The 25,616-nt window shown below is 39.3% G+C and overlaps 2 protein-coding genes across 4 annotated transcripts in view; one reads left to right on the forward strand and one right to left on the reverse strand.

Moving 5' to 3' along the window:
• Positions 1 to 4: 4 nt before the first annotated feature.
• On the reverse strand, positions 5 to 9,345 carry LOC128742993 (protein grindelwald). Its single transcript, XM_053839494.1, has 2 exons — positions 8,657 to 9,345; positions 5 to 940 (listed from the first exon to the last, which is right to left on the reverse strand). The coding sequence occupies exons 1-2, from the start codon at positions 8,898 to 8,900 to the stop codon at positions 465 to 467; spliced, it is 720 nt and encodes a 239-aa protein (XP_053695469.1). The 5' UTR covers positions 8,901 to 9,345; the 3' UTR covers positions 5 to 464.
• Positions 9,346 to 17,064: 7,719 nt separating this feature from the next.
• LOC128744554 (myb-like protein I) overlaps positions 17,065 to 25,616 on the forward strand; it is a 37,913-nt gene continuing 29,361 nt past the window's right edge. For 2 of the 3 annotated variants that reach the window (XM_053841638.1, XM_053841639.1), the window contains exon 1: positions 17,065 to 17,683. The gene's annotated coding sequence lies outside the window, so the exon portion shown is untranslated. The other variant, XM_053841641.1, reaches the window with a different exon arrangement.

Raw genomic sequence — 25,616 nt, forward strand, 5'->3', positions numbered from 1 at the left:
ACAGAATAGTATGATTTATTTGTCTTAATTACTTAATGCAATCTAAATTACTAGGATAAACTACGAGTTACGATTCTCTCATTTATGAGTAGGTACTTACAGTGGATTACTTGCTGCTTCTCAGAAAACTTTCAGCATTGTCTCTTGTTTGATATTTACAAAGAAAATAAAATATCGTATTGCCATGCAATTGTTGCCAAAAACAGAGCTAGAAAAATTAAACAAGCTAATACTGATTTAATTAGAATGATAATGAAAAAGACGAATGTACAGCCGAATCAATGAATGCGAAATGTTTTCTCCAGTTGTGCCTGCTGAAATTTTGCACTGAGTGAAATAAATACTTTATGCGTAAGGAACGTGTTTGAATTAATTTTTTTTAAACTTCGATAGTCCGAGTCCGGTATGCTATTAACTTTGTGCTGACTTAACTTTTGTTTTAACTTTTCTTATTATCCACCGATCTAGCAGCTGCTTTTCACGTACTCGTAGGTATTCTCCGTTGGAGTGATCGCCAGTCCTCCGTTATCGTACGCATGATTGTCCCGCCAGTATTCCGCCGGATAGCCGCGACTAACCGGCGTTGTGACCGTCTGCATGGAAGCTGACCCTTCGGAGTAGATGCTCGGTGGGCCAACGGTGGCCACCGAAGGTGGTGCCGGAAGTGGACTGTTGTTGTTGGTGGAATTACGAGCACTCAGCTTGGGGCTTTTGGTGTGCGGATTTTCGTGCGTATACTCCATCACCGGCGGATTGCTCTTCTCGTCCGATCCAATCAAACGCTTCACGATCGCACACGATAGGTGACCATGTCTTCGACACCATCGGACAATGATTACGGCCACCAGAATCGCGAGCATCAGCAGGATGATGGCAAAGATGACGATGGTGGTGTACAGGTTGTTCTCCAAGGTGGCAATCCTCTGCAGGATGAGATAATCTGAAATAAAATGTTCACCATTAGTGTTGCAATACATCTTCACACTTCGAAAAAATCCTGTAATTTTACGTCTCCTGACAGGCATATAAATGAAAAATCGCAAACCATAAAATTACGTGTTATTGGTATGGTTTGGCTTATTTATTATGTTTGGTTTGAGGTAAAAATATTTCTATAAACACGGTTTAGGCTATTTACATTTTATTTAATGGGAAAATATATCGGATTTCAGTTTACGTCGGATGTGAGACTCATTTTTTCATTCTGTATTTATCAGTTATATTAGATAATAAAAGAAAAAAAAAATCTTTTTCCTTCAATTCTCCTTCTGTTATTTTCTACTGCTTACAAAATTGCAGTAGAATTAGGTTGAAACATATCTCCAATACTCATATTTGAGCTTGCACTAAAATACCCAAAAATAACTCTTTTGATTATTCTTGTCTTTGCCGCATAGAATTCAAAATCTTAGCAACGATTCCGGCGTGCCCAGACTTAAACGAAATCTGTACACCGCCAGATTTCTCAGAAGCATTTTTTGGCTTAAAAAATTAAGTAATCGTAGAATGGCCTATCCAGTTTTGCCTCATTAACCGACTATAATCCGGATATACCTAGATTTGGAACCAATGAAGTGAACCTGTGTTATCCATTATAGTATGGCTCGAATGTGTCGGGAAATTCATCATTTGGGATAGGTTTTTTCGCCATTTTTTCTACTTTTTTCCGACATACAGGTATACCTCGATAGTACGTACACCTTTGCTTCGTTTAGCGTACGTATTACCGAAATGTACGTACTATCGACACACAATCTTAGGCTTTGAAACATTGTTGTATTATGCTTAATATTGCATGAAATTTGCAAATTTGCATACACTATTGAATAAATATATATTTTAGTGGTATTGATTTAATATAGCGGGTATTTTTTCGAGGCAAAATGTACGTACAATCGAGGATACGTACTATCGAGGCAAAATGTACGTATTATGGAGGGTACGTACTATAGAGGGTACGTTCTAACGAGGGTACGTACTATCGAGGTATACCTGTATATCACAGCATTGTACTATTGAAAATACAGATTAAATGACAAAAACTGACAGATTATCTCACACACATCAGATTGATGTCTTATCTCTCTTGTAGTGATATATTAACAATGCTAACTATTGAAATTCAGCAGTAATAGGACATAATGGGTTAAGCTTGAGCTTTAAGCTTTAAGCTTGAGGTCATGTCGTCGTGGTTGGGCCATCTTTTGGCAGTTAGCCATAACTTCTGCTTCAAAAGGAATTTTGAAAGCCTAAATACCTCGTTGCGAAATTCTAAGAATAAGGTAAATTTCGAGATAATTGACTGAAAAATAATAAATGTGAGTGTTGGACCACTACTGAAAATCGATGGTACATGCATAGTGTGAGTAATAACTGTCAGTGTTTTAGGATGCGTTTAATTAAAAATGGGCTAATCACAAATGTGACTGCATATTTTTCGTTTAGATTGTGTTCAAACGTCAACACAGCTTGTAAGTTTGTTTTAAATTTTCATTCGTTTAAGAGTCGGGCAAATCAAGGATGCAAAAAGGGGCCATCCATATATCATGTGGACAGTTTAGGGGGGGTATGGAAATGTCTACGCTTGTCCACGGAAGCGGGGGAGGAGGTATGGTAAATGTCCACGTGGATAAGTTTTTTTTCATACCAAAAACAGAAATTCCAAACAGAAATATTGAATTGATTATACATATTAGCACCATTGCTTAGTGAATGTTTTTAAGCTCAAATAATGTTTTATCTTCTGATGAGGCATATGTTGACCTAAACACGAGCATTACGGAAGGATTCGCGTTCAGAAAATTTTACGAACCACATCACATCGGAAAGGTCCTGTGTTGTGTTGAAATAGACGGCCAGGTTGAGGTGCTCTGGATAGACAGGAATACTCTTGACGTAGAAGAATCGTCAAGCGAAAGTTAAGCTGAAAAGTACTTCCTTGCAGTCGATAACAATTCGCTGTAGATAAGATTACTATGAACAGAAGAATCAAGGTTCTAACACCTTGCATACGGATTTTAACGCTGCGGAAATTTGACAGAAAATGCATGGAAAAACTTAAAATTCCGCAGCGCCTCAAAACCCGTATGCATTGTGTCGGCCTTTAGACTGAAGCGTAACTTTCTGATAAATACTGCATAAATCAAGTTGAACATTAAATTTAGCACCATGCATTTCTGTTTTCTTAAATTATACGTAAGAAAAAAATGTCCATGTGGACAAAAAGGTAGGGGTTGAGCCAATGTCCACGCATGTCCATGGAGGGGGACGAGGGGGTTGAAAATAGGTATTGTTCTGTCCACGTGGTATCCGGATGGCCCCAAAGGGAACTTGTGCTAAGTTTGTTTTGTAAAATTATCAACTGTGTAATATTTTAGTGAAGCTGAAGCCGTTCGGAAAAAATGAAAGATTCATCTTTCGTACTATAAAGCGGTACAAGGGAACCGGTTCTTGGAAAATACTCCCCAAACCTGGCCGCAAACGCACTGCAAGGACATCAGAAACCACCATACGAGTAAGAGAGCGAATTCGGAATTCGGCGGAAACCACATCAGTCTGGACGTAAGCCAAAGAACTGGGAATTTCGCGGTCAACCATTAAACATATTTTGAAAGATGATTTTCGATTGATTCCATACAAAATACAACGGGCGCACAGTTTTACTGAAAAACAGAAGGTTGCAAGTGTCGAAAAAATAATCACAATGCATACGGGCCTGGTGGATACAAAATCAGGAGCCTATTTAATCGTCAAAAGGGTAGCCTATCCGTTTGCAAGATCCGAAAGATAGGTGCAATTTTAAGAAACAAATTTCATTTTCATAGAACTATTCATTTTCAACACCCGCTAGCGATTATTTTCCGTTAAGACCGTACTTTCCGTCAAATTTAATTCTTAAAATCAGGGATGCCAATTTGCCTGGGTTTGCTGATGTCGCCAGCGGCTCAAGCGGCACGGTGATTGTGAAATTCTGTCTTCGGACGAAAAAATGTTCCTGCTACAGGATCACCACAATCAATAAAATGATTAGACATATACAGCACATTTTTTTGATATTTTGATTTGGCAAAAAATTGACTGTTCGAAGGTTCCAGAATGTTTCCTTTCCAGGATGATGGTATGGGGATGTTGAACCTGGTGTCAAAATCAACCCTAAATATTCCATTGACAATGTTTTGATGAACCAAGAATGCACCATACTGTTTGCAACAAGATTCTACACCGTCTCACCAGGCGAAAGCAACACAGGCTTGGTATGAGAACAATTTCCCGGAATTTATTTCTTCGAAAGACTGGCCTGCCTTGTTGCCTGATTTGAATCCTCTCAACTTCTAAGTAATGTTTGGAGAAGATTTGGGATGATATGCTCCAGAAAATCGTGTGTGATAGCTGTAGCGCTGTTCAACAACGATTACGACTGGTAATTAAAGCAAAGGGAGACACATTTGTATTGGACTAATTTAAGACAAATGTCATGGATATACTTTACACTCAATACACTCAAAATTAAAACTTACGCAAGTGTCTTACTTCAGTGATCACTGAATGTAGTACTGACAATTAGTACTACTCACTCTGTAATTCCAATTTCATCTCTAATTTTGAGTCCAATTAAAATTCGGTTTTGTGTCCAATTTCAAGTATAATTCAATTCTAATTGCAACACCGATTTCAAGTCTTATATCAAGTGCGATTCCTAGTTCAATTTAAATCCACTGTCATGTCTAATTTTAAGTCTAATTTCAGGTCCACTGTAAGTCCAGTTACAATTCTATTTTAAAATGCAATAAAATAGAAAAAGAAAATGCTTTTGAAAAGTCGGTGGCCCACCTTCTGCTTAGGTCTGGAATGAGACAATACGTGACCACTCGTAGCAGATTTTCAGACCAGCCGCTGATTGGCCGCATGAAAAACACAAGAAGGGCACTCAGCAATTTCAGCAAGAACAACATATTCATAACTTTTGGTGAAAAGTACCAAAAAATAGGTGAAAAGAAAACAAAGAAGAAAGTTGTCACGTCTCATCTCATGGTTTGGGCGCACTAGCGGTGAGATCAGACATGTGCACAGTATAATGAAGGAAGGCAGTGTAGGTCGTCGAATTCTTTGGCAATTTTCAACTTGAATCCCAATTGTATATTTGCTTTGTCGGTGACTGCTTAGAGCTGGCTCCGAAAAGTTAACCTTGTGTCGATCAAAATTCCAATATATTCGATGCGCTCCGCACGTTCAAGTATCAGATCATTAATACGATAATCAAATTCAAAAACTTCGCGACACTGTTTACGATACAACGAAATCACGAGCCAATTATGAATGCTGTCAATGCGTCAATGTGTCACTCTATTTTAACGTAGGACTACGTCTTACGGCAAGTTTTGAGATAGGGTGTCATTCCAAAAAATCAAAAAATACGAGCGTCACGAAAAATGAAAGGTTTTAAGCGCTAATAGCTCAGCGGTTTCCGATCGATTTTCAATATTCTTACACCAATCGATTGGAAAATCTTCTAAGAATTGGCCCAAATGAAGAAAAGTATGGATTCCTGATGTTGAACTATTGAAAAATTAAAAATGATGAACCTATGTTTTACCAGAATTCTCGCTTCGTGATTGGTTGGAAGATTCTTTAGGATGATCTAAACCTATACCAATTTGATATCTGTGCTTGGGAAGTAAGCCAAAACAAGCGACAAAGTTTCCTCATTTCAACAAGATTTCTCAACACCGCGATTAAACCTAGACTATTTTGATGTCCTTGCTTGGGAAGTACGCCAGAAAGAGTGACAAAACCCCCTCGTGTTAACAGATTTCTTACGAACGCGATTAAACCTAGTCCAATTTGATGTCTGTGTTAGGGAAGTGTTCCAGAAAAAACGACACAAGTTCATTGTCCCAACAGATCGCAAATTCTGAAAGATGTGCTGTTGATACAATAGGATTAAATTGGTAAAATCCCTTCAACGTGGATAACCATGGGTAATAAAAACAATTTTTAATTTCTGTAAGGTAGCAGGAACGCAATGGTTTGTGTTTTTGATGTTGTTAAATTATGTCCTAAAGCACATAGAAATAACTCTGGAATCTTTTTTGGATTGAACGTATACAATGTTACTGCTCTGATAAATGTTATATACAACGCATGTAGCATGTATATATTCTGCATATAGCAAGCATACAGAAAGAATCGAATGATTACATGCATGAATACATGCTACTATCACTAGAAAGAGACTTACGGAGTCCTGCGTCACCTATATATGCGGTCGTGTCTTGTACACAACTCCTCTGATTTTTTCGGTACCAATAGAAAAAATCTACAACGACGAATATTTTTAGGTCTTCTGCATATAATAGTTTACATCTACCGTTAACTAGAGCTGTCACGTCATTATAAAATAGCGAAAATAACAACGGGTCAAGGTTGCTACCTTGGGGTACCCCAGTCTAATTCACGAAATATCAAACGGCAATGATCGGATTTTGTAGCTTCCTGTTTTTCAAGTGCGATTCTAACCAGCGTTAAAAAATGCAAGCTAAATGAACTTCATAAGAGCAAAGAAGCTTGATTGTTCATTGCGTGAATTGCTCGATAACATGAATTTAAATGACAGTTTTGCATGGATGTGTTAGTTTATTCTAAACTAAAAATTTGTCATTACATTATGTATTTCGGACTGCATGCATTATAAATTAACAGTTGGGGCACAATAAAAAAAAATTAATAATTGAAATATATTAAACCGTAGCCTCGGTTGGAGTACGGTTGCTTAATGCGTAACATCGGTGCATCGCGTACCTGCAGGTATAAAATAGACCCCAGAGTAGTCGTTCTTAGCCTCTCATCAGCAACTCTTAACTCTATCTCCACGTGTTACCAGCCGGAATACGAGCAATCTTAGTGGAGATCGGATAACCAACCCCGGGGGAGGTTACAAAGGTCGTATACCGACAGGGAAGGAGTCACTCATGCGAATGCTGAGTGTAATAACAAGAATTAGCCTTGTTAGCGTTCAAACTTCATTTCCATGTCAGAAACAGCTCTGAATATTTGACGATTCCTCTACTAAGTACACGGTTGTACTTCAGGGTAGGAGCGACTAACGACAGCGTCTGATCCGGAGTCGGGGGCTAAACTAAGAAATGTGTTCTTTCGGCCCTACAGCCGAGATGGCAGCCCTATCACGAGACTCGGTAGCATGGCCCTAGTAAGGCAACCCACTTAAGTTCACCTTATTACGAAAAATCAAAAAAAATCCACTCGGAGCAACTTTCCACATAAATAAAGGCGACGAAATAAGAATATAGAATGGATACATAAAACCCCAAATATTCGCCTTCGTGGCATTGACTGCAGGAGATCTATCGCAAAGGCCGGAAGGTGTGGAGGATCCGTAACTGGCCTAATTTTGCCAGAGCGGAGGTGGAGCGACGAGCGTTGTATGCAGGATCATGTGATGGATTGAGAGGCGATCAATGAGAGAATGTTCCATGAGACGGTGAACCAATCTCGTGAATGACACACATCGGTGCCTGATCCCTACCGACTTGCAGGGAAACCTTATAACAAACGAGCGTGTGGTGGTCGATAGGTGCACCTAGGTAGGAGCAGTTCTTCGATAGGCATCTCAATAGCGATATCAGTAAGACGGTAGAAAAAGACGGAACTGCAGTATAACCTAGGTGTTACTGGAAATGAATGCGCGTTTAAAGGGAATGGTGACGCAGTGAAGCTTTATAACACAATAAATATAAAATATTTTCCTCCAAATAACTCGAAAACTTGCTGATGTATTTATATGCAACATAAGAAGTAAAACAACAGACTTCTTATAAATCCTCTGACCAAAAAAAGACAATCTAGACAGTAATTTATGTTCTCGCCCTTCGCGAGGTTAAATATAATCATACCTTTCTTTAAACCAATTATCTACATAACGAAAACAAATTTTTTCAGGGCGTTTTGTTTATTTTCCGAGAAAACTGGCACATGAACATTATAATTTTATAGCACTGTCTGTTTGCATCGAATTTACTCGGCGAACGTCAGGCATACTTGGATGGACGCATTATTTTTTTCCTCCCCAGATCGAGTTGGTAATTGGTATAAAAATAAGTGAAAAGGTCTATAAAATCTGATTGCAAAAATTTTACATTTATCCATACATAAAATTTAATCTTCACGTATTTGTGTGCGTACAAATGTATAAAGAATTACATGTTTACATGCAAATCGTAACTTACTAGCGTACGTAAAAAAATTAAAACGTGTTTCTAACACAATCATCCGAGCACAGTTTACGAGCTACGAGCGACGAAAGTAAACGAAGTAAATTATTGATAAACGATATTAAAATGCTGTACAAAAAAAACAATTCAGTACAAAGTTATTATAAGATAAACTTGAGTATTTGAAGTTTTTCTTGAAAGGCTTTGAACTTCAGTAGTGAAAACTATGTCACATTTCAGCGTTTTTGTAACATTTATTCTAAAATTTGATATTTGTAATGAGTTATAGTTGCGATACTGTTATGTTTTGATCATCTAGTTTGAGCTAAAGTGACATTTACTTCTTGTTACTCTCTAATAAGCATTTTCAAAGTGGATTGAAAATTGAATAGTATACTAGTTTACTATACACAATTACTATAAAATACCTTTGCACTTTTTATTGCAATCAATGCGGGTTTCACGCCGGGAACAGATCTCACTGCACCGGGTACATGACAGGCTGTGCAGATCGCAGTATTCGTCCTCCGGGCAAGCTTTGTTATCGATGCAAGATTCGTCGGACTCCGAATCGGACGACGTCGCTGCGTCCACCACTTTGGCCATTGAGACCATCGGTAAAACGACTATCACAGCCATGATACAGCACAGAATGGTTGCTTGAGATAACATTTTGCGACTTTTAAATGCGAAATATACAGATCCACAATGTTGGAGGAGATGACGACACTTTCGGTTCGCTTCACTTCAATCACGAAACACGGCATGATCTAACGTTCTTCGATCTGAACAGTCTCTCCTAAAGGTGCAACTCGTTTAAGAACAGGTTTTCTATGTACTTCGTCATAGGGTTAAACTGTATCCACTAACTTTAAATTATCACATTCCATCACACTTTTTGAAAATTTGACTCGATTTTAGAATATCATTCAATGACTCATCGTCCAATCATGTCTATGCTTTCTCTGAACTGATGATAAAACATTGCAATTTGCAGTCCAAATTCACTTCTTGATTTAATCCACAGCCACCAATCGCGCATAAGCGAATAAAAATCTCCCGCAGAATGGAAGTCCACTTCGCACTGACTTCGCTGGACCAAAGCTAACACACACCTGAGCCACGTCGTCGGCCTGTACCTGTGCCTGTGGTTGAACCTACAGGGCATCCGGTCGAGCCGACCCATCTGAATGAATGTGATAAATACCTGCACATGAGAAAAGCAACAAAAAGCTTAGTTGTTGTTATGGTGGTTCATTCTGAACCTAGCTAGCTCGCTTAGCTATCCTACAGAGCCAATGACAACATCATCGCATTGCCGGTGGAGAACAACCGAATGGAATGCTGTGCTGGTGTGGGAGAGCCGAAACCTGTCTGCGCACAGGTAAAGGCGGCGACGGGATGGTACATAACCGGAGCTACACACGTATGCCGGTTAAAGCTTGTAAGGTGGACAGGTGTAGCGAGATTTTTTGAACGATTTCGATTTTTTGAGGAGTGGTACATATCGTATGGTTATAATGAAGTCCAGAAAAATTAGTGAAACCTACATAGGGGGCTTTAGGGGACTTGTTTTTCAAAAATTATTAAATGTCTCAATATTTGTTATTTCGGAGTTAAATTTAATAGATTTTTTTTTGCTCAATATGATACTAATTTCATATCGGTTAGAGGGAATGGTCGACAAAATAGCATACACTTAAGCATTCCAGTGTCTCGCAGAACAAACTTCATGATTTTTTTTTTCGAAAACTATCTGTTTTTTGATAATTGTTAGAGTACAGGATAATTACGGGGCTAGTACAACGGTCCTACTAAACTCTAGCAGCATCACCTCTAGCAGTCGAGATTCGAACATGCGACGACTGGCTTGTTAGACCAGGATTGTACCTCGAAGCTAACTAGATAGTGCCCACGCATCACGTTTTTATTGACTTCAAAGCAGCGATACAGTCGATCGAGACCACCTATAGCACACAATACACGAACACGGTTTCCCAGATAAACTGACGCGACTGATCAGACGCAACTCGGGGACACATTCGAGTCCCTTAGAGACGCGACGAGGGTTGAAACAAGGTGATGAGATGACTTAGATATCAAAGCCAGAAATTTTACGACGGTGGAGGGAGATGATTTGGTCCACCGCAAATCGACCTCCCTGACTGACGACTTACATTGCAGATGATGACTTCCCTAGAATATATTGGCTATTTTCAGCCGTTGGATAGTTTCTTTAGTTTCACTTATCAACACATCTTCGCAGATCTTGGTTGCTTGCTACACCAATGAAGTCACTTCCTCCATTATAACGGTCTTCCTCGGCATAAAGGCCTTGCTGCAAGATTCGTTAAATGTTTGATAAAAGCTCCGAGTATCGTGAATACGGTCTAGCTGCGCGAGTTTCTCATACTTCTTCTCCCCCTGATGACACTGCTTCTTCTGGAACAGTTAAGCTCGCTGTCACCGCTTCTGTTTGTATCGCTCCGCATTCTGACGGGTGGCTGTATGCAGCATTAGTACCCGCGCTGCGTTTTTCTTATCTAATATCTGCTGGAACTTCTTGTCAAACTATTCGTTAAGCCGAATCGATGGCACACGGCTCTCCGCTTCGCTGTTAGTGACTGTTTTAACGGAACTCCAGCAACCCTCAAGAGGGGCTTTATCCAACTTACCATCTTCCGGCTGGGCGGCTTCTGGTGATAACGTGTAGCTTTCGGCGACATCCGGTTGCTGCAGTCGCGTTAGATTATACCGCGGTGGGTTCCGGTAACGTATGTTGATCACAACTGATAGTTTTTGACGTATCTTAACAATTACTAGGTAATGATCCGAATCAATGTTAACGCTCCGACAGGTTCTGACGTCGATAATGTCTGAAAAGGGCCGACCGTCTATCAAAACGCGGTCGATTTGTGATTCCGTCCGGTTGGGTAATCTCCAGGTCTACCGATGGTAGAGGTTATACTGGAACCATGTATGGTCATATTTTTGAATGCCGCAGAGTCGACAAATCTAAGGCCGTTTTCGTTTGCGAGTGTGTGCTGAAACATCCAATCTCCGGTTTAAATTTCTCCTTCTGGCCAACCTGAGCGTTATAGTCCCCGATGATAATTATGACTTCATGTCTTGGGTAGTGGTCGTATTCACGCTCCAAAAAAGGAAAGCCTTGGGCTTAAACGTCCTTCTAAGACTTGGCCCTTCTTTATCGTCAGACTTCGCAGCCGTCTGTTAGAGCATAAGACGATTACGGCTAGTGCAATGGACCTGCTGACTTTATCTAGTAAGCACCGCCTAGCCGAGATTCGAACATACGACGACTGGCTTCGTACCTCGAAGCTAATTGAGCGGTATTTGCGCTCCTATTGCACGTAAAACTCGTCTTTGTCATCATCGGTACTCCCACGGCGAGGGCGGTGCACGTTAATTACGTTAATATTGAAGAATCGGTCTTTAATTCTTAAGCTGTACATTCGGGGGTCGAACGGCCTCCACCCGATTACTAACATATCGGAATTTCATTATTCCTTTCCAGCATACCTCATGCAGCCCTACGATATCGAATTTGCGGCTCTTCATTTCTACAGAAGGCATACGGGTACTTCGAAGGAAATTTAGAGACCTACAGTTTTCAATTGTTAGTCCATTTTCGTCGCAATGAGTGCATACTGCATAATTTAATCTGTAAATTCATCAATATCTTCAAGGGAACCGTTTGGTACGGGAGGTTTCTCCCTTCCTCTTGATTCTTGGAATTCTCTCTGCTGTACATGCTGCGCAGTTGGCTTGGCCGTTGACCACAAAACTGATCGATTCAAGCAATCGTCATTTTCCAGAATGCCTTCAAGTATTGGCTGCGTCAGTTTGAGATAAGATAAGATAAGATAATCCCTTTTTCGTCACGAGGGTCTTTGCCGATTGTTCCGATTCAAATTAGTACTTATATCGTTCATGACTCCATTTTTTCAGTGATGCACCCTCTTGCAAGGCCCGTGAACCAACTCCATTGTATCGCCGGAGGACCAACGTAGCGCGAAAGAGCCCTCCTACCCTATCAATATACTACCTTGGTTTACACCGGGGTTGGTTACCCAATCTTCAAGTAGTTTGCTCGTATCCCACGCGTGGTACCACGCGGTGGTAGGTATAGGAGTTGCCAGATAAGAGGCTGGAAACTGTAGGGTCTATTTTATGCCCAGCGCGCAAAGCACCGATGGTATGAATTATCCAGCCATTTACCATTAGTGAGAAGTAAGTAGTGAGTAGTGAGTACTGAGCAGAGAGTATTGAGTAGTGAGTACTGAGTAGTGAGTACTCAGTAGTGAGTAGTGAGTGAAGAGCAGTGAGTAGTGGGTAGTGGGTAGTGAGTAGCGGGTAGTGGGTGGTGGATAGTGGTAATGGGTAGAGAGTAGTTAGTTGGGAGTTGGGAGTAGTGAGTGGTGTGTAGCGAGAAGTGAGTAGCACGAAGAGAAAACGTATGATTTTGGGTGTAGAATTAGTATCTGAAAACTGCACGAGCTCATACATCATGCATAGCACTTCTTTAGTAGCTAAATTTCGTCATTTCATTGACTCCTTCTTATAGCTTGCAGGTCTATCCTCCTTCTACAGTTCCCTGCCCAATCGACCAGTTTTCCTCAATCGGCCCCAGCTTCAGAGTATTGGCCGGTTTTCAACCATCGGGAATCACTGTGACGCCATTGTCGTTGCACCGTTGCTGTTTGTTCAAGCTTACCAAGTCGTGCCAGAAAATGCAATCTACCGTGAACGTACCATATTCTGCGCAGTTAAGACATTTTTATGATTCCTCCGCTATTATAAGTATTCTAGAGTTAAATTGATAACGTTGATAGCAGCAACATGTAGTGCTACGGTCTATAATATCTGGTAAAAAACATGGGAATTAAAAGTCGACCAACAATTGAGAATATCTTTCGTTTTGTAAACTTATTCACGGTGCCTAATTCTGCGCACTCTCTTGCCCATGTTCCTAATTCTACGCATGTTTGTTCCTAATTCTGCGCACCTAAAAAGTAACAATAAACATTCATACCATGTAGTTTATGTCTTTATACGCTGAAAGCACATCAAAAATCCGACATTAGCCATTACCATGATTAAATCCATGATCTGGCCTTCTTGTGCTGTCCAGGTGGCACAGGAACATTATTATCATTTGGATTGGCTTATTTTAAATATTTTATTGTCGATAACGTGAAGGGCGAGTTCATTCGGGTTTTCTCTATACTGAACATTATACTTTAGACTAATATTAACAATTGTGTTTTCATATAGAAACCACTTCCCCACTCCCTGACAGCTCAATGAAGTTCGACTGTCAAAAAAAATCAGAAGACATGGTTCCATGAATTGGCGTTCGTAGGTTCGGACCCCGAGCCGTAACACAGGATTCCAATCAATGCAAGTTAAAGGTTCTACTTGAATTCCTATGCCTCTATACCTCAGCCATTTGAGAGAAGTTGCGTATTTTTTCGTGATTTCTTCATAGGATACATTACTGCGCAGAATTTGAAACATGAATAAAAAATCTGTGCCTAAATCTGCGCACTACTCCATCGCATTTTCCCAACGAAAACAAGGCATGAAATCACTCTTTTTGCCTAAAACATGACTAAAACTAATTATTCTTTCTAATTATGCTGGGTTATTTGATCAATGCAAAGAATTTCGTTATTAATTTTCTAGAAGGACAGTTTTAGCGTTGGCGCTAACGACGTTGTTTTCTGATATATAAAATACTTTCAGTTTCACTTTAATTTATTTCGCTGTCAAATATTATGGCCCTTTTGTGAATAATGGCGTAATATTCAGCAGAGATTTATAAAAAAATAACACAATGGCCATAGTTATGCACAATGTTGAAAAATACATATATAAAGAAAAATGCGCAGAATTAGGAGCTGCGCAGAATATGGTATGTTCACGGTACTTCTTATTGCGCAGAAAAGTCAGCTATCTCTTCCGTAGACATTCCTTTTGACAAATTTTGTGGTTCATTGTTATAGCAGTTACGAAAGTCACAAGCAACCAAAAGTTCGAATTTCACTTACGGAACGAACTTGGAAGTTCATAGTTGGTTCAAACCTAGTTCCGCAGAACTTTCTTGCTGAACAACAAGACACTACATTTGTAAACCGAACTTTTGTCTCAATAAAGTACCGTTGACATCTGTAGTAACTTAAAAGTTCAACAGTCAGCTTAAAAGTTCAGCGAGCAACTTGAAAGTAACCAAGAGCTCGGAAAATGGTGTCTAAGGGAGGTTAACAAGCTTTACGTCTATAGATCGATCGCTTGCTAAGCAATTTCACTTGTAGTAATCACCCGAACTTTAAAGTGGCCTTGAGTTCGCTGTATAGAATGTTAAACAGCTTCTAATGAAACTTAATCTAAAATTATTAAAATACAAATATTTAGCATTTTAAGTTTGATTTTTATTCTTTTCTCCCTTCTACCTACTCCTAACTTCTGTATATTTGTTTCATGCTATTAAGATAAACCATATAAAAAACTTAAACTATCACATTACCGCTGCTGCTGGATTGGAATCCGAGCGTTCCGCATTGCAAACCTTTCTTGATGCATTTTAGAGGATTTGCCTGGAATGTGCGTTACTGACATATTATTTGGGTAGTCGCCAGTAGTATGTAACTGTAATGTATGTTACAGCAAGAAGCAAGGTATTGTCACTGCAGAGCTGGCTATCTTTAATGTTCCACTGCTCAGAATTGCTAATAAATTTATCAGAAAATTTAACAAATCAGAAAAAAAGTACAACTCCGGCTTCACATATCGGTAAACCGGTCTTTTTGCCGGATTGACCGGCCACCGGTTTTGCAAGTGAAAAACCGGTCGGGCCGTCCAAAAACCGGCCACTTGGCAACCCTAGCTGTTGTAAATGCAAATCGAGGACACACTTAAAAAAAATCACCGAGTTCGGCCAAATTTTGCCGAAAATTCATCAGCCGACTTAACTGAACTTCTTGCGAACTTTCTAGTTCTGTTTGGAAGTTGCTTTGCATTTCCTTCGAAGTTTAATCATGATATACGAACTTAAAAGTTCGGTTGAAAATTAGGCTGAATAGAATTCTATTCATCATCATTTCATTGACTGAGTAAGCTAAAAAATCCCCTTTTATCGGAACTTTTGGTTACTTGGGGTTTCACTTTTCAGTTCGCAGTTGCAGATTGCTTGACAAAATGAAAAACTATTTCGAAAATTTCGACTTTTTATTTCGCATTTTATTTTCCGGAGAACTCTGGCGATCAAACGAAGTATAAAATTCAGTTTAAAATTCAGTCAAAAATTCGTCCGAAAACGACAGTGATATACTTTTTAAAATATTTCCATAAAGAAGCAATCATATTTTGTCAATCGTGTTTTGTAAGTATTCTATAAGCATTCCTTTGTTTCCAGAATCAGCTTCGTGTGACGGTCTAGTACAACTTGCGCCTTGAAATTGTTTACTTTTTTACTTTATACTGGACACAGGATAACAAAACTGGGACCATTTTCGAATGGTTCTAACTCACAGTTCATCTAACTCACGGACTCCGGGAGTTCGGGATTGTCATTGTCAGCGAGTAGGATCGATTCGTAAACGCGCTTATTCCAATGACGCCATTATATAAACAATAGAACTTGCGCTGACAACAATTGCCTACTGTGGTTCTCTAAACTCTTAACGGGAAACTAGCAGTCATTAACTTTTCGTCGGAAAGCCTAATTTCGGAAGCAGTTTTTGGGCCCAAAAACGGGATTCTGTTTATAAAAATGCAAATACTGCATTCTTATTGCCAATTTGAACACAGCGAATATATTTTCATGAACAGAGTTTTTGTTTCAAACAAAAAAAACTGCTTTTGAAATTGGCAGAATCAATGACGACTAATTTCACCTTAACGTATTTCAATAAAACTTTGAAAATTATTACTCATAACATAACTAAATGACAGTATTTTCCATAATTCCAGATCTTTTTAGTGTTCATCCTTTACATGGCAACAAGGACTAATAAAGCAAAATTATCAGTGAATCAAAGGAGGTTCCATTCACGTTCAGATTCCCGTGCAACCCCAACATGGCCGGAAAAATGGCATCCATGTGAGGATATGGGTGCTATCGATCCGACCATGTTGGGATTCCGTACCGTTTCACCTTAACATTAACTAACATTACTAATCATTAAAAAAAATTGTTTGGCACATGTTGTGCTATTTCGGATTTCGTTTAAAATTATCTGAATTTATTTAAATGATCTAGAATATGTTTAAAACAAATGCCATCATTTCATCGCCATTAAACAAATTGGTCCATACGTCCCTCTCGTTTTCCAGTACACTTACACCCCTGAATGAATCAGGTTCAACAGTCTCCCGTGAAACGTTTCAATTCGATGCACAAAAACACAAAATACAACTTTCAAAACAACATACATATAGACATAGACATCCGCCAGTGAGCACTCGCAACTCGAACATTTGAAAAAGCATAATAATGTTTACCGTCATCATTGCTGACTGATCTCCGAGCTCTACCCAATAGGAATTTCATTGAGCATCTCGGGCAGGGCAGTAGGTACCGATAGTTGTTGTCGGTCGGTATCAACGGACCCGAGCTCACCTGTCCGCAGCGCGTAGAGGTGAGGCGCAGTTTTTCATTATTTCATCGTGCATTCGTGGCTCGCACAACTTCTACTTCTCTACTTCGTACCCCGTAATTAATTCTCATTCACTTCGATCCGATAGTGTTGTCCGATGGTTATATACCTACATTTTTTTTCTGTTCAATTTTCTCTACCATTCTGCTGTGAAGCTAGGTTTATTTCACTCTACACATTCAAAGTAGTTTTACGCAACGCACCCAGAGCAAGAGCACAGACCCAGAGCGCTACCTTATGGGGCGGTCGCGCAAGTGTGTAGAATCCGAAACCGTCGACGGAGATATAAGCAAGCGGAGAGGAAGTCATTATTACAGCGAAAATTACCTGTTTGGCATACGAGAAAAATAACACAGCCTCACTGGGCGCTTCGGTTCAGCTTAAGCTAGTGTTGGTTAGGTTTCGAGGAGCCCAACATGCTACACTCATTAACGTAAGTGCGCTGGCAAGGGAAGGATCATATCCGGATCAAAGTCGTTGAATGAGTTGTTTTTGAGCTGGTTGTGAATTGTGAAAGGTGTTTAGTGTGCAGAAGAACTGCGTTGTTTCGTTTTCGTTTCGAGTGACGGCTAAAGTGGTGAAATTGTGCTTTTCAAGCAAGTGACTTCAATGACGACGATGAAGAGCATATTTGCAAAGGATTGCAAGCGACAAACCTAGGCGTCGAAGTCACTTGAAGTGTTGGCGTTGCTGCTTCTAGGATTTATGACGCGTAATAAGTGACCGCGGGGATAGAATAGAGCGGTGCTCAAACGACTCTCAAACTACATTCCGATTGTAAGATAACACAAAGAACGGATCGTACGGCTTTACGAAAAGTAATAGCAGCAACTGTGGATAGCTACTGTGACGGTGTTCGATATCGAGATTTTTTTAAAGAAACAATGGTAAAGTTTACTTAGTGAAATAGTTACGTATTATTCTTTTTTTTCTGCTCTTATTCCCAATCTTAATTACGATGTATGATACTATTACGAAGAAAAAATCCCCATAACCCTTCTTGTTTTCTCTTCCCTGTAGAGCTTCATTATTCTGCTAACCACAATCTTTTCTGCCGCTGCGGCAGTGGTTTTCCCATGCGAGTTGTTTTTTTATGTTCCTTTGCTGCTTTTGCTACGGCGAAGACAAGACAAGTTGAATGGTAATCCATCGCGTCCATTTTTAATCCACGGCTGACTGTGCTAGAAGAATTTGACCTTAACGGTGTGAAAGAGAGAAAGAGTAACACAAAAGTGGAGTGGAGCCAGTTTGGCAGAGGCTGACTGTTCTGGATTATCTGGAGCGTACGTTCGGTTCCGAGGGCTGGGTGAGGTGATGACTGTTGTGTGGCTAGTGGCATCGCCCGTCCGTCCGTCCGGCTGTTTGCACGGAATGTGATTGTGGCTGTGTGGCGATTCCCAGACCGGAGATGGGACGATTTAGCCACTGTTAATGATGCTCAAACAAATGGCTTCGCCGAAGGCCGGATGGAAAGATGCTATAGATTTTTTTGTCATTGTTTTTTTTTTGTTCTTGGACTTACTCACGCTAAAATAGTTGAAAATGAAAAAGGTACCTTTAAGCAGTACAATGTCAAAGGTATTAATTTCACTACTTGGTATTAATTCTCTGGATTAGTGTTTGAATAAGATTTGCACTTAATTATTAGAAGCATAGAACCACACGTATTTTTTATCGAGGAAATGAACTATTTACTCAAAAGACTTTGTTTGACGTTTTAGTATTAACACTCTGACCATGTTGATGACCATATTCATACCTAGTTCAAACACAAACAGGTCAAACAGAATTGTGTCCGAAATTATTTAACAAATTGTTGTTATTTCAATTTTCGAAAAAACATCTATTTATATAAGAGGCTTATGTCTGTACCGAAAACCAGGTCTCTGACAGGACGTCATAAAAGACTTATCGGTAATTAAAAACAGGCCCCTGACAGGACATCGTGTTTTCGTAGCAATGAGTTCTATTCTCAGTCACCTCACTGGGTCGATTGCTGGACTGCTCGATTGCTCACTGGTTGACTAGACTGCTCGACTGGACTGGTCGATTAGACTGCTCGATTTGATTGCTCGACTGGTTGATTGAACTGCTCGACTGAACTGTTCGATTCGACTGCTCGACCCAACTGCTTGTTTGGACAGATCGACTTGACTCCTTGACTGAACAGCTCGATTTAACTGCTCGAATGGACTACTCGATTCGACTGCTTGACACAACTGCTTGACTTACTACACGACCCGATTGCTCGACTTCACTGCACGATTGAAATGCTTGACTAGAATGTTCGATTCGACTGCTCGATTGGACTGCTTGACTGGACACATGATTCAACAGCTCGACTAGACTGCTCGACTTAGCCACTCAACCCGACTGCTCGACTCAACGGCTTGACTTAACTGTTTGATTCGACAGCTCGAGTGAACTGTTCGACTCAACTGTTCGACTTAACTGCTCGACTGAACCGCTTGACCCGATTGTTCGACTCAACTGCTCGACTAGACTACTCGATTCAACTGCTCGATTAGACTACTTGGTTCAACTGCTCGACTGGATTGCTCGACTAAACTACTCGACTCAACTGCTCGGTTGGACTGCTTGACTGAACAGCTTGATTTAACTGCTCGACTAGACTGCTCGGTTTGACTGCTTGACTCAACTGCTTGAGTTCCGTTTGATTCGACAGCTCGACTTAACTACTCGATTCAACCGCTCGACTGGACGACTCGAATGAATTATTCGACTGAACTGATTTAACTGCTCGACTTGACTGCTCGACTCGACCACTCGATTCAACTGCTCGACTCAACTGCTCGACCGGACTGCTAGACTGAGCAGCTTGATTTAACTGCTCAACAGAGGTGGGCACCGCTAATCTGCTAACCGCTAATCTTTTAGCCAGCGAGTAGTGCGTTCGCTAGGTTTCAAATCTGTTAGCGCTTTCATTAGCTTCCGATAAGTTAAAGTGCCACTAAGTAAACTACTAGCCACTAATTTTTGAAAATAATAACAAAAATAAGTGTGCGGTTTCTTACAAATTGATAAAATTGCTCGCTGCTGTTCGCGACGCGAGCAAATATAGTTCATTCATGGCTAGTTGAACTATTTCCAAAAATTATTTTCAAAAATTAGTGGCTGGTAGTTTATTTAGTAGTACTTATGTTTATCGGAAGGTAATAGAAGCGCTAGCATATTTAAAACCTAGCGAACGTGCTACTCGCTAGCTAAAATGTTAGCGGTTAGCTTATTAGCGGTGCCCACCTCTGCTGCTCAACTAGACTGCTCGATTTGACTGCTCGACTTGACTGTTCGACTCGACTGCTCGACTCACCTGCTCAACTTGATTGCTTGTCGCGATATCATATGTTTCAGTTTCCGGCTGACTCTTATGTACAACATCTTAGGGCTAAATTATTCAATATAAGAATTCAAAGAACTAATACAGATTAAACATCTTCGCAAACATTGGCCAATGGAATGTATCCGCAGTTTTCTGAATTCTAAACAGACATTTATATTTTCCGGATCGCAAGATGCGGGCTCAACTATTGTTGAAAATAAAATGGAAAAACTTAGGAAAAAGTTTTCCATGAAATATTTCAAAAAAGTCCTGTTCGTAGTCATTTAGTGACAAAAATAACACAATTTAGCATTTTGTTATAGTTCCTGAGATAATGAATCATGAAAAAGTTGTAAAAACTATATTCTAGCTCAGTGGTTCCCAACCTTTTTTCGGTTCGCGTACCCCCTGACGGATTTCCCTATACTATTCTGCAGCGAACTAAAGTTTTGGCGAACCCCTGGGGGTTCGCGAACCCCCATTTGGGAACCGCTGTTCTAGCTCATAGAATTTTTTTTAGCATTTCTTAGTTAATCATCAATTTATAATAATTAATTTCGTTTTGATGCAAGATATGATTGACTTACAATTAGTTGACAGTTGATAGGCATGTAGCTATGTATAATGTCACAAATAATCATTGTTTTTCACCATTTTCAAATATTACAGTAGTCGTCAGAAGCCAGGTTAGTAGATTTTATTTATTAATATTCTCGCATGGCATCTATCTCATCAATTTTAATGCTTCGGCATTATCTCTTTCTATCTCTAAAAAAATTGCAAGAAAAGTATGATGTTTCGTACGAATTATCGCATTTAATTTTCACACATTCTTTAAAAACTGACTGATGTTACTTTAGTAGTAGTGTATCTTAGTAGAATCTGCGAGTAGAATGAGCTTCTTCTTTTGATTTTATCCTTTTTTGTTAATCTGACAAATATGTGTTTTGCCTCCGAGCCGCAGGCTTCATCAGCCAGTATCAGTTTCTAAACCTGCATTAAAACTTTATTTTGAATTTTTTAAACTGATTTTAAATTAGTGCATCTTGTGTTATACATATGATCATACATTTCTTTTTTAAGCACCAATATAGGTTCATACGAAAAAATTAACCATACAAAATTGATAACCAAAAATTTCTTGTGAGTCCGATTTAAGATTCAGGCCTTAGTTTTCTTTCGTCCTGAACTCCACAATACCAAAAATGAAGCCTTCCACCGGGGCAAATTAAAGCAATGGTGTAGGCTTGAGGAGCGTACTGAAGCCTCTTGTCCAAGGCCAAATTATAATTAGCTTGCACACTTTCTAGTTCTAAAAGCTAGATCCGACTGGTAGTAAAAAGGAGCGAAAATAGGAAGAAAAAATAATGGAAACATCGATTCTCAAGTACGAATAATATGTAGTAATGCGCTTATTTCTAGCAGTACTGCTAGTGCGGGTTACAGAACAACACTTGGAAGATATCACAATAGATCTCAATCTTGGTCGCAGTCAGGGCCGACGCTTCCCTTAAGCAAAATAAGCAGCTGCTTGGAGCCCCACTTTGAGGGGGGTGCCTTTTCAGCTACATTAAAAAACTGGAGCATCAAATAAATAAGTGGTTCACATAAAACTCTCCTCCTTCTTCTTTAGCAGAGCCGGCATGGCTCGTGCTGTATCTAGAGTTACTTTCCACTGTACTTGGTCCTGGGCTACTTGTCGTTGAGCGTCTCGACAGAAGCAAATTGGCTTCAACGTGGTCGAGCCATCTATCACGTTGGGTCCTTCTATTCCTACTGACGAAGGAGGTCTTCAAGAGAACAGATTTTACTGCACGGTCGTCCGGCATTCTTGCGATGTGACCGACGAATCCGAGTTGCAATGCTACAAAATTACAGCCTCGAATATTCTGATGAAAACCTATTGGCAACAAAACTTAACCATTAAAACACTCAAATAAGCGGGGTCGTTTGACACTATTAAATTATTAAGAAATTTTTCGGGAGAGATTTTCGAATCCCTTTAAAATCAGGAATCAGCAGAAGCAGCCAGGTATGAGGACAATGTTTCTCAAGCAACAGGTATTTTTAACCGAACTTTTTTATTTATGAAGGTTTATCATTCTGATAACGGGTTACAAGAATCCGACAATTATGCAAAAAAATGTTCTTCGAAAACAGATACTGATGAAGCCTGCAAAACGTAGGCGAAATACGTATCTGTCAAGAATAAATACACATAGTAGAGTTTAATTGGAAAGTTTTTTTTTATTTTTGACGTAGGACTACGTCTTTGATTTCTATATTAGGGTACACTTTAGAAAAATGAAAGGAGAACATGTAACGAAAAGTGGTTATAGTTTGCACGCTTATAACTCAGTCATCCCTAGATAGATTTCAGAGATATTGGTATTAATCGATTGGAAATTTTTCTAAGAATACAATACAATATAGTAGATAATATGTTTCCCTAAAAAACTTTTAAATCTATACCTACCTATAAAAATGAATTTCTGCCTGTCTGTTTGTCGGTATGTTTCTTATAGAATCGAAAACTACTAAACCGATCGGCGTGAAAACTTGCATGTAGGAGTTTTTGGGGCCGAGGAAGGTTCTTATAATGGTTAGAGTCCTCTCCCCCACTAAGAAAGGGAACTCCCATACAAATGAAACACAAATTTCTGCATAATTCGAGAACTAATCAGGCAAATGGAAAAAAATTAGGCATGTGGGAATTTTTGGAAATAAGATTTGCTTTTCTATGGAGCATTGAGACCTCTCCCCACTTTAGGAGGGGAATTATGACCCCTCCCATCTTTAGGAAGAGTGCGGGGGGGGGCTCCCATATAAATGAAGTACAAATTTCCTTATAACTTGAGCACTAATCAAGCAAATGGAACCAAATTTGGCATGTGGGGGACTTTGTATGCAGGTTTTTTTATGATGGTTTGAGACTCCTCACCCCTGTGGTAGGGAAATAAGGACTCTCATACAAACAAAACAGAAATTTTTGCGTAACTCAAAAACTAATCGAACTCGAGAAATTTTATACTCTTCCATAAAACATAACAGACAATAACAAGACCACCAAAAACTATCTGCACCCCCCGCAGAAATCAACTCTGTCTAGGTTTATTTGTTTTTCTAGGTCTACTGACCTTTATTACTTTCCCTCAGTTGAGTCCGAACGAGCGACAACGGGTAAGAAGAGGATCACCCCTAGGATCGAAAGGTTTTCCGTGAAATGGTAATCGGCGAAATGTTACACGATCACGGCGAATATTTAAGTGCTATCCGCTCTATTTTACCTGCTTTATTTTATCTGGTTTTCGACTTTACTGTGAGGAAAAATTAAATATTTGTAAATTAAACTACCTATGCTGTCATATTGACGTAACTACCAAAATGAGCTATCTAAGGTTGAGCTCCTCAGAAACTTGCTAAACTCGAGAATGTGACAAATTTACGATTCATGTACAACACATTTTAATTTGTGGCTATACGAAGTTTGTCGGGTTAGCTAGTAATCGATAAATGTTAGACATTAACTAACTAAAAATCCACGCTCTGTGTTTGGTCGGAATAAGTACCGTCAAACGGGGTAACTTGCAACAGTTCTCAACTATGAGTGAAAACTTATCTGTAGTACATTTGAGAACATTTAATTATTACAAAGTTATTAGGTCTAGCATAGAACAATTTCACATATTGAGAAAAAATATGCGATCAATATTGGCTGTTGTAGAATTTTTTAACTAATTTGTTACTGGTAACCCCTTAAACGGGGTAACTTGCAACAAGTAATATTTTTTGGAAATTGAACGAATTTAAAGATTTGTATGAGTTTCTTTTAACTTGAATATGCAAATGATAATCCGACTTGCGATTTTCAATGCTTTTGCTATGAATATACGCATAAATGTCCTATGTCACGTTGGTGAAAAAAAATTATGAGCCCCGTAGCGGAAATTACAGAAAAAACTTTTTATATTATTCATGCAGTTGATATTCCTTGTCTGGATCCTTTAGAGCTGCCTTCTTTAATGACCATTCACATATTACGTAACGCACTTTGGGAAGCGGGAGTTGTGTAATAACGCATTACACGTCGTATATCCACTATGCAAAATCGCGTCATGAAGTGGAACGGGAGAGTTAAAAATCATCGATATCTTGGTTATGTAATATATGATTGTTCATTACGTTACGAGTGATCCTAATTAGACATAGTCATATTGCTGGTCGATTCTCTCAGTGAGGTTATTTTCTTTTCGGCCTCTTCTATGGCCATTTTCAGTACATCCATAGAAAAACTGGCATATTTCCGACTTACCGAAAGTATCTTTCACTCTTCAGGTGTGCTTTAGTATTGTTTGATGCAAAATTAAATGATAACTTGCCTCTTAAAGCTAACGGAACACAGCTTTATATCTTCCAGCTGTTGCAAGTTACCCCGTTCATTTACTTGTTTTACGAATAATGTGGTAACAAGTACGATAAACAAAACTAGTCATCATAAATAGATTATTTTGTTTCCTTATTGTTCATTTTGCTATAAATAATGTATGTTAGGCTTCTTTTATTTGAAATGTCTGTGGGTGACACAAACGTTTTACTGACGAAAAATTGATGATGAGTTTGACACCATCTTGTGATTTTTTTTAAAAATGACCAAAACAGCAGAAAATCAACATAACAGTATCTATTGCTTCTTTGAACTGTTAACAATAAGATTCAGTGACTGATATTGATTAAAAATTGTAGTGACAGATCAAAAAGTACAGTAAATTTGATCGATATAGTGTTGTTGCATGTTACCCCGCTGTTGCAAGTTACCCCGTTTGACGGTAGTGCTGATTTGCTTTAGCGATGATGATGTTTCCATACCACAAATAGTACGGTTGTATACAACCCAGCCCTGGCGGGTGTTATGGGTTCGAATACAGTTATAATCTCAGATTATAGCTTGGTTCGACTCATGCACCTTCCAGCATTGGACAAAAGGTAGGAGTCAAAACGACTACTTGTTAAGCGTAGCTACCAATATCCCCCCCCCTCCTCACCTTTCCGCTCTCCCCCCCCCCCTCACAAAAAAAAATCATGTCTTTCCCCTACCGTCCCTTCATTAATTGTAGAACCATCGTTTTAAAAAAATATTAAGTCACTTGTTAGCTAAATGTTTTGAAAATTTTCTTTTCTATGCACTGCTACATACGTGAAAAGCGGAAGAGAGGAGACGCGAAGAGAATCTCTTATTGTCACATAGGTCTATTTGGAAAAATTACCCGAGAATTGATTAGATGGGATGCACTAATTAATTCTAAAGGCGGATAGAAAGCGTCAAATAAATAATTTTGTAATTTTGACGTCGTTATAAAAGCAATATCTATC

This window comes from Sabethes cyaneus, chromosome 3, assembly GCF_943734655.1.
Source record: "Sabethes cyaneus chromosome 3, idSabCyanKW18_F2, whole genome shotgun sequence".
NCBI classification, from domain to species: domain Eukaryota; kingdom Metazoa; phylum Arthropoda; class Insecta; order Diptera; family Culicidae; genus Sabethes; species Sabethes cyaneus.

Coding starts and splice junctions, on each gene's coding strand:
- LOC128742993 (XM_053839494.1), bottom strand. CDS start 8,900: ATGTTATCTCAAGCAACCATTCTGTGCTGTATCATGGCTGTGATAGTC. Junction 941..8,656: donor TTGCAATAAAAAGTGCAAAG/GTATTTTATAGT, acceptor ATTTTATTTCAG/ATTATCTCATCCTGCAGAGG.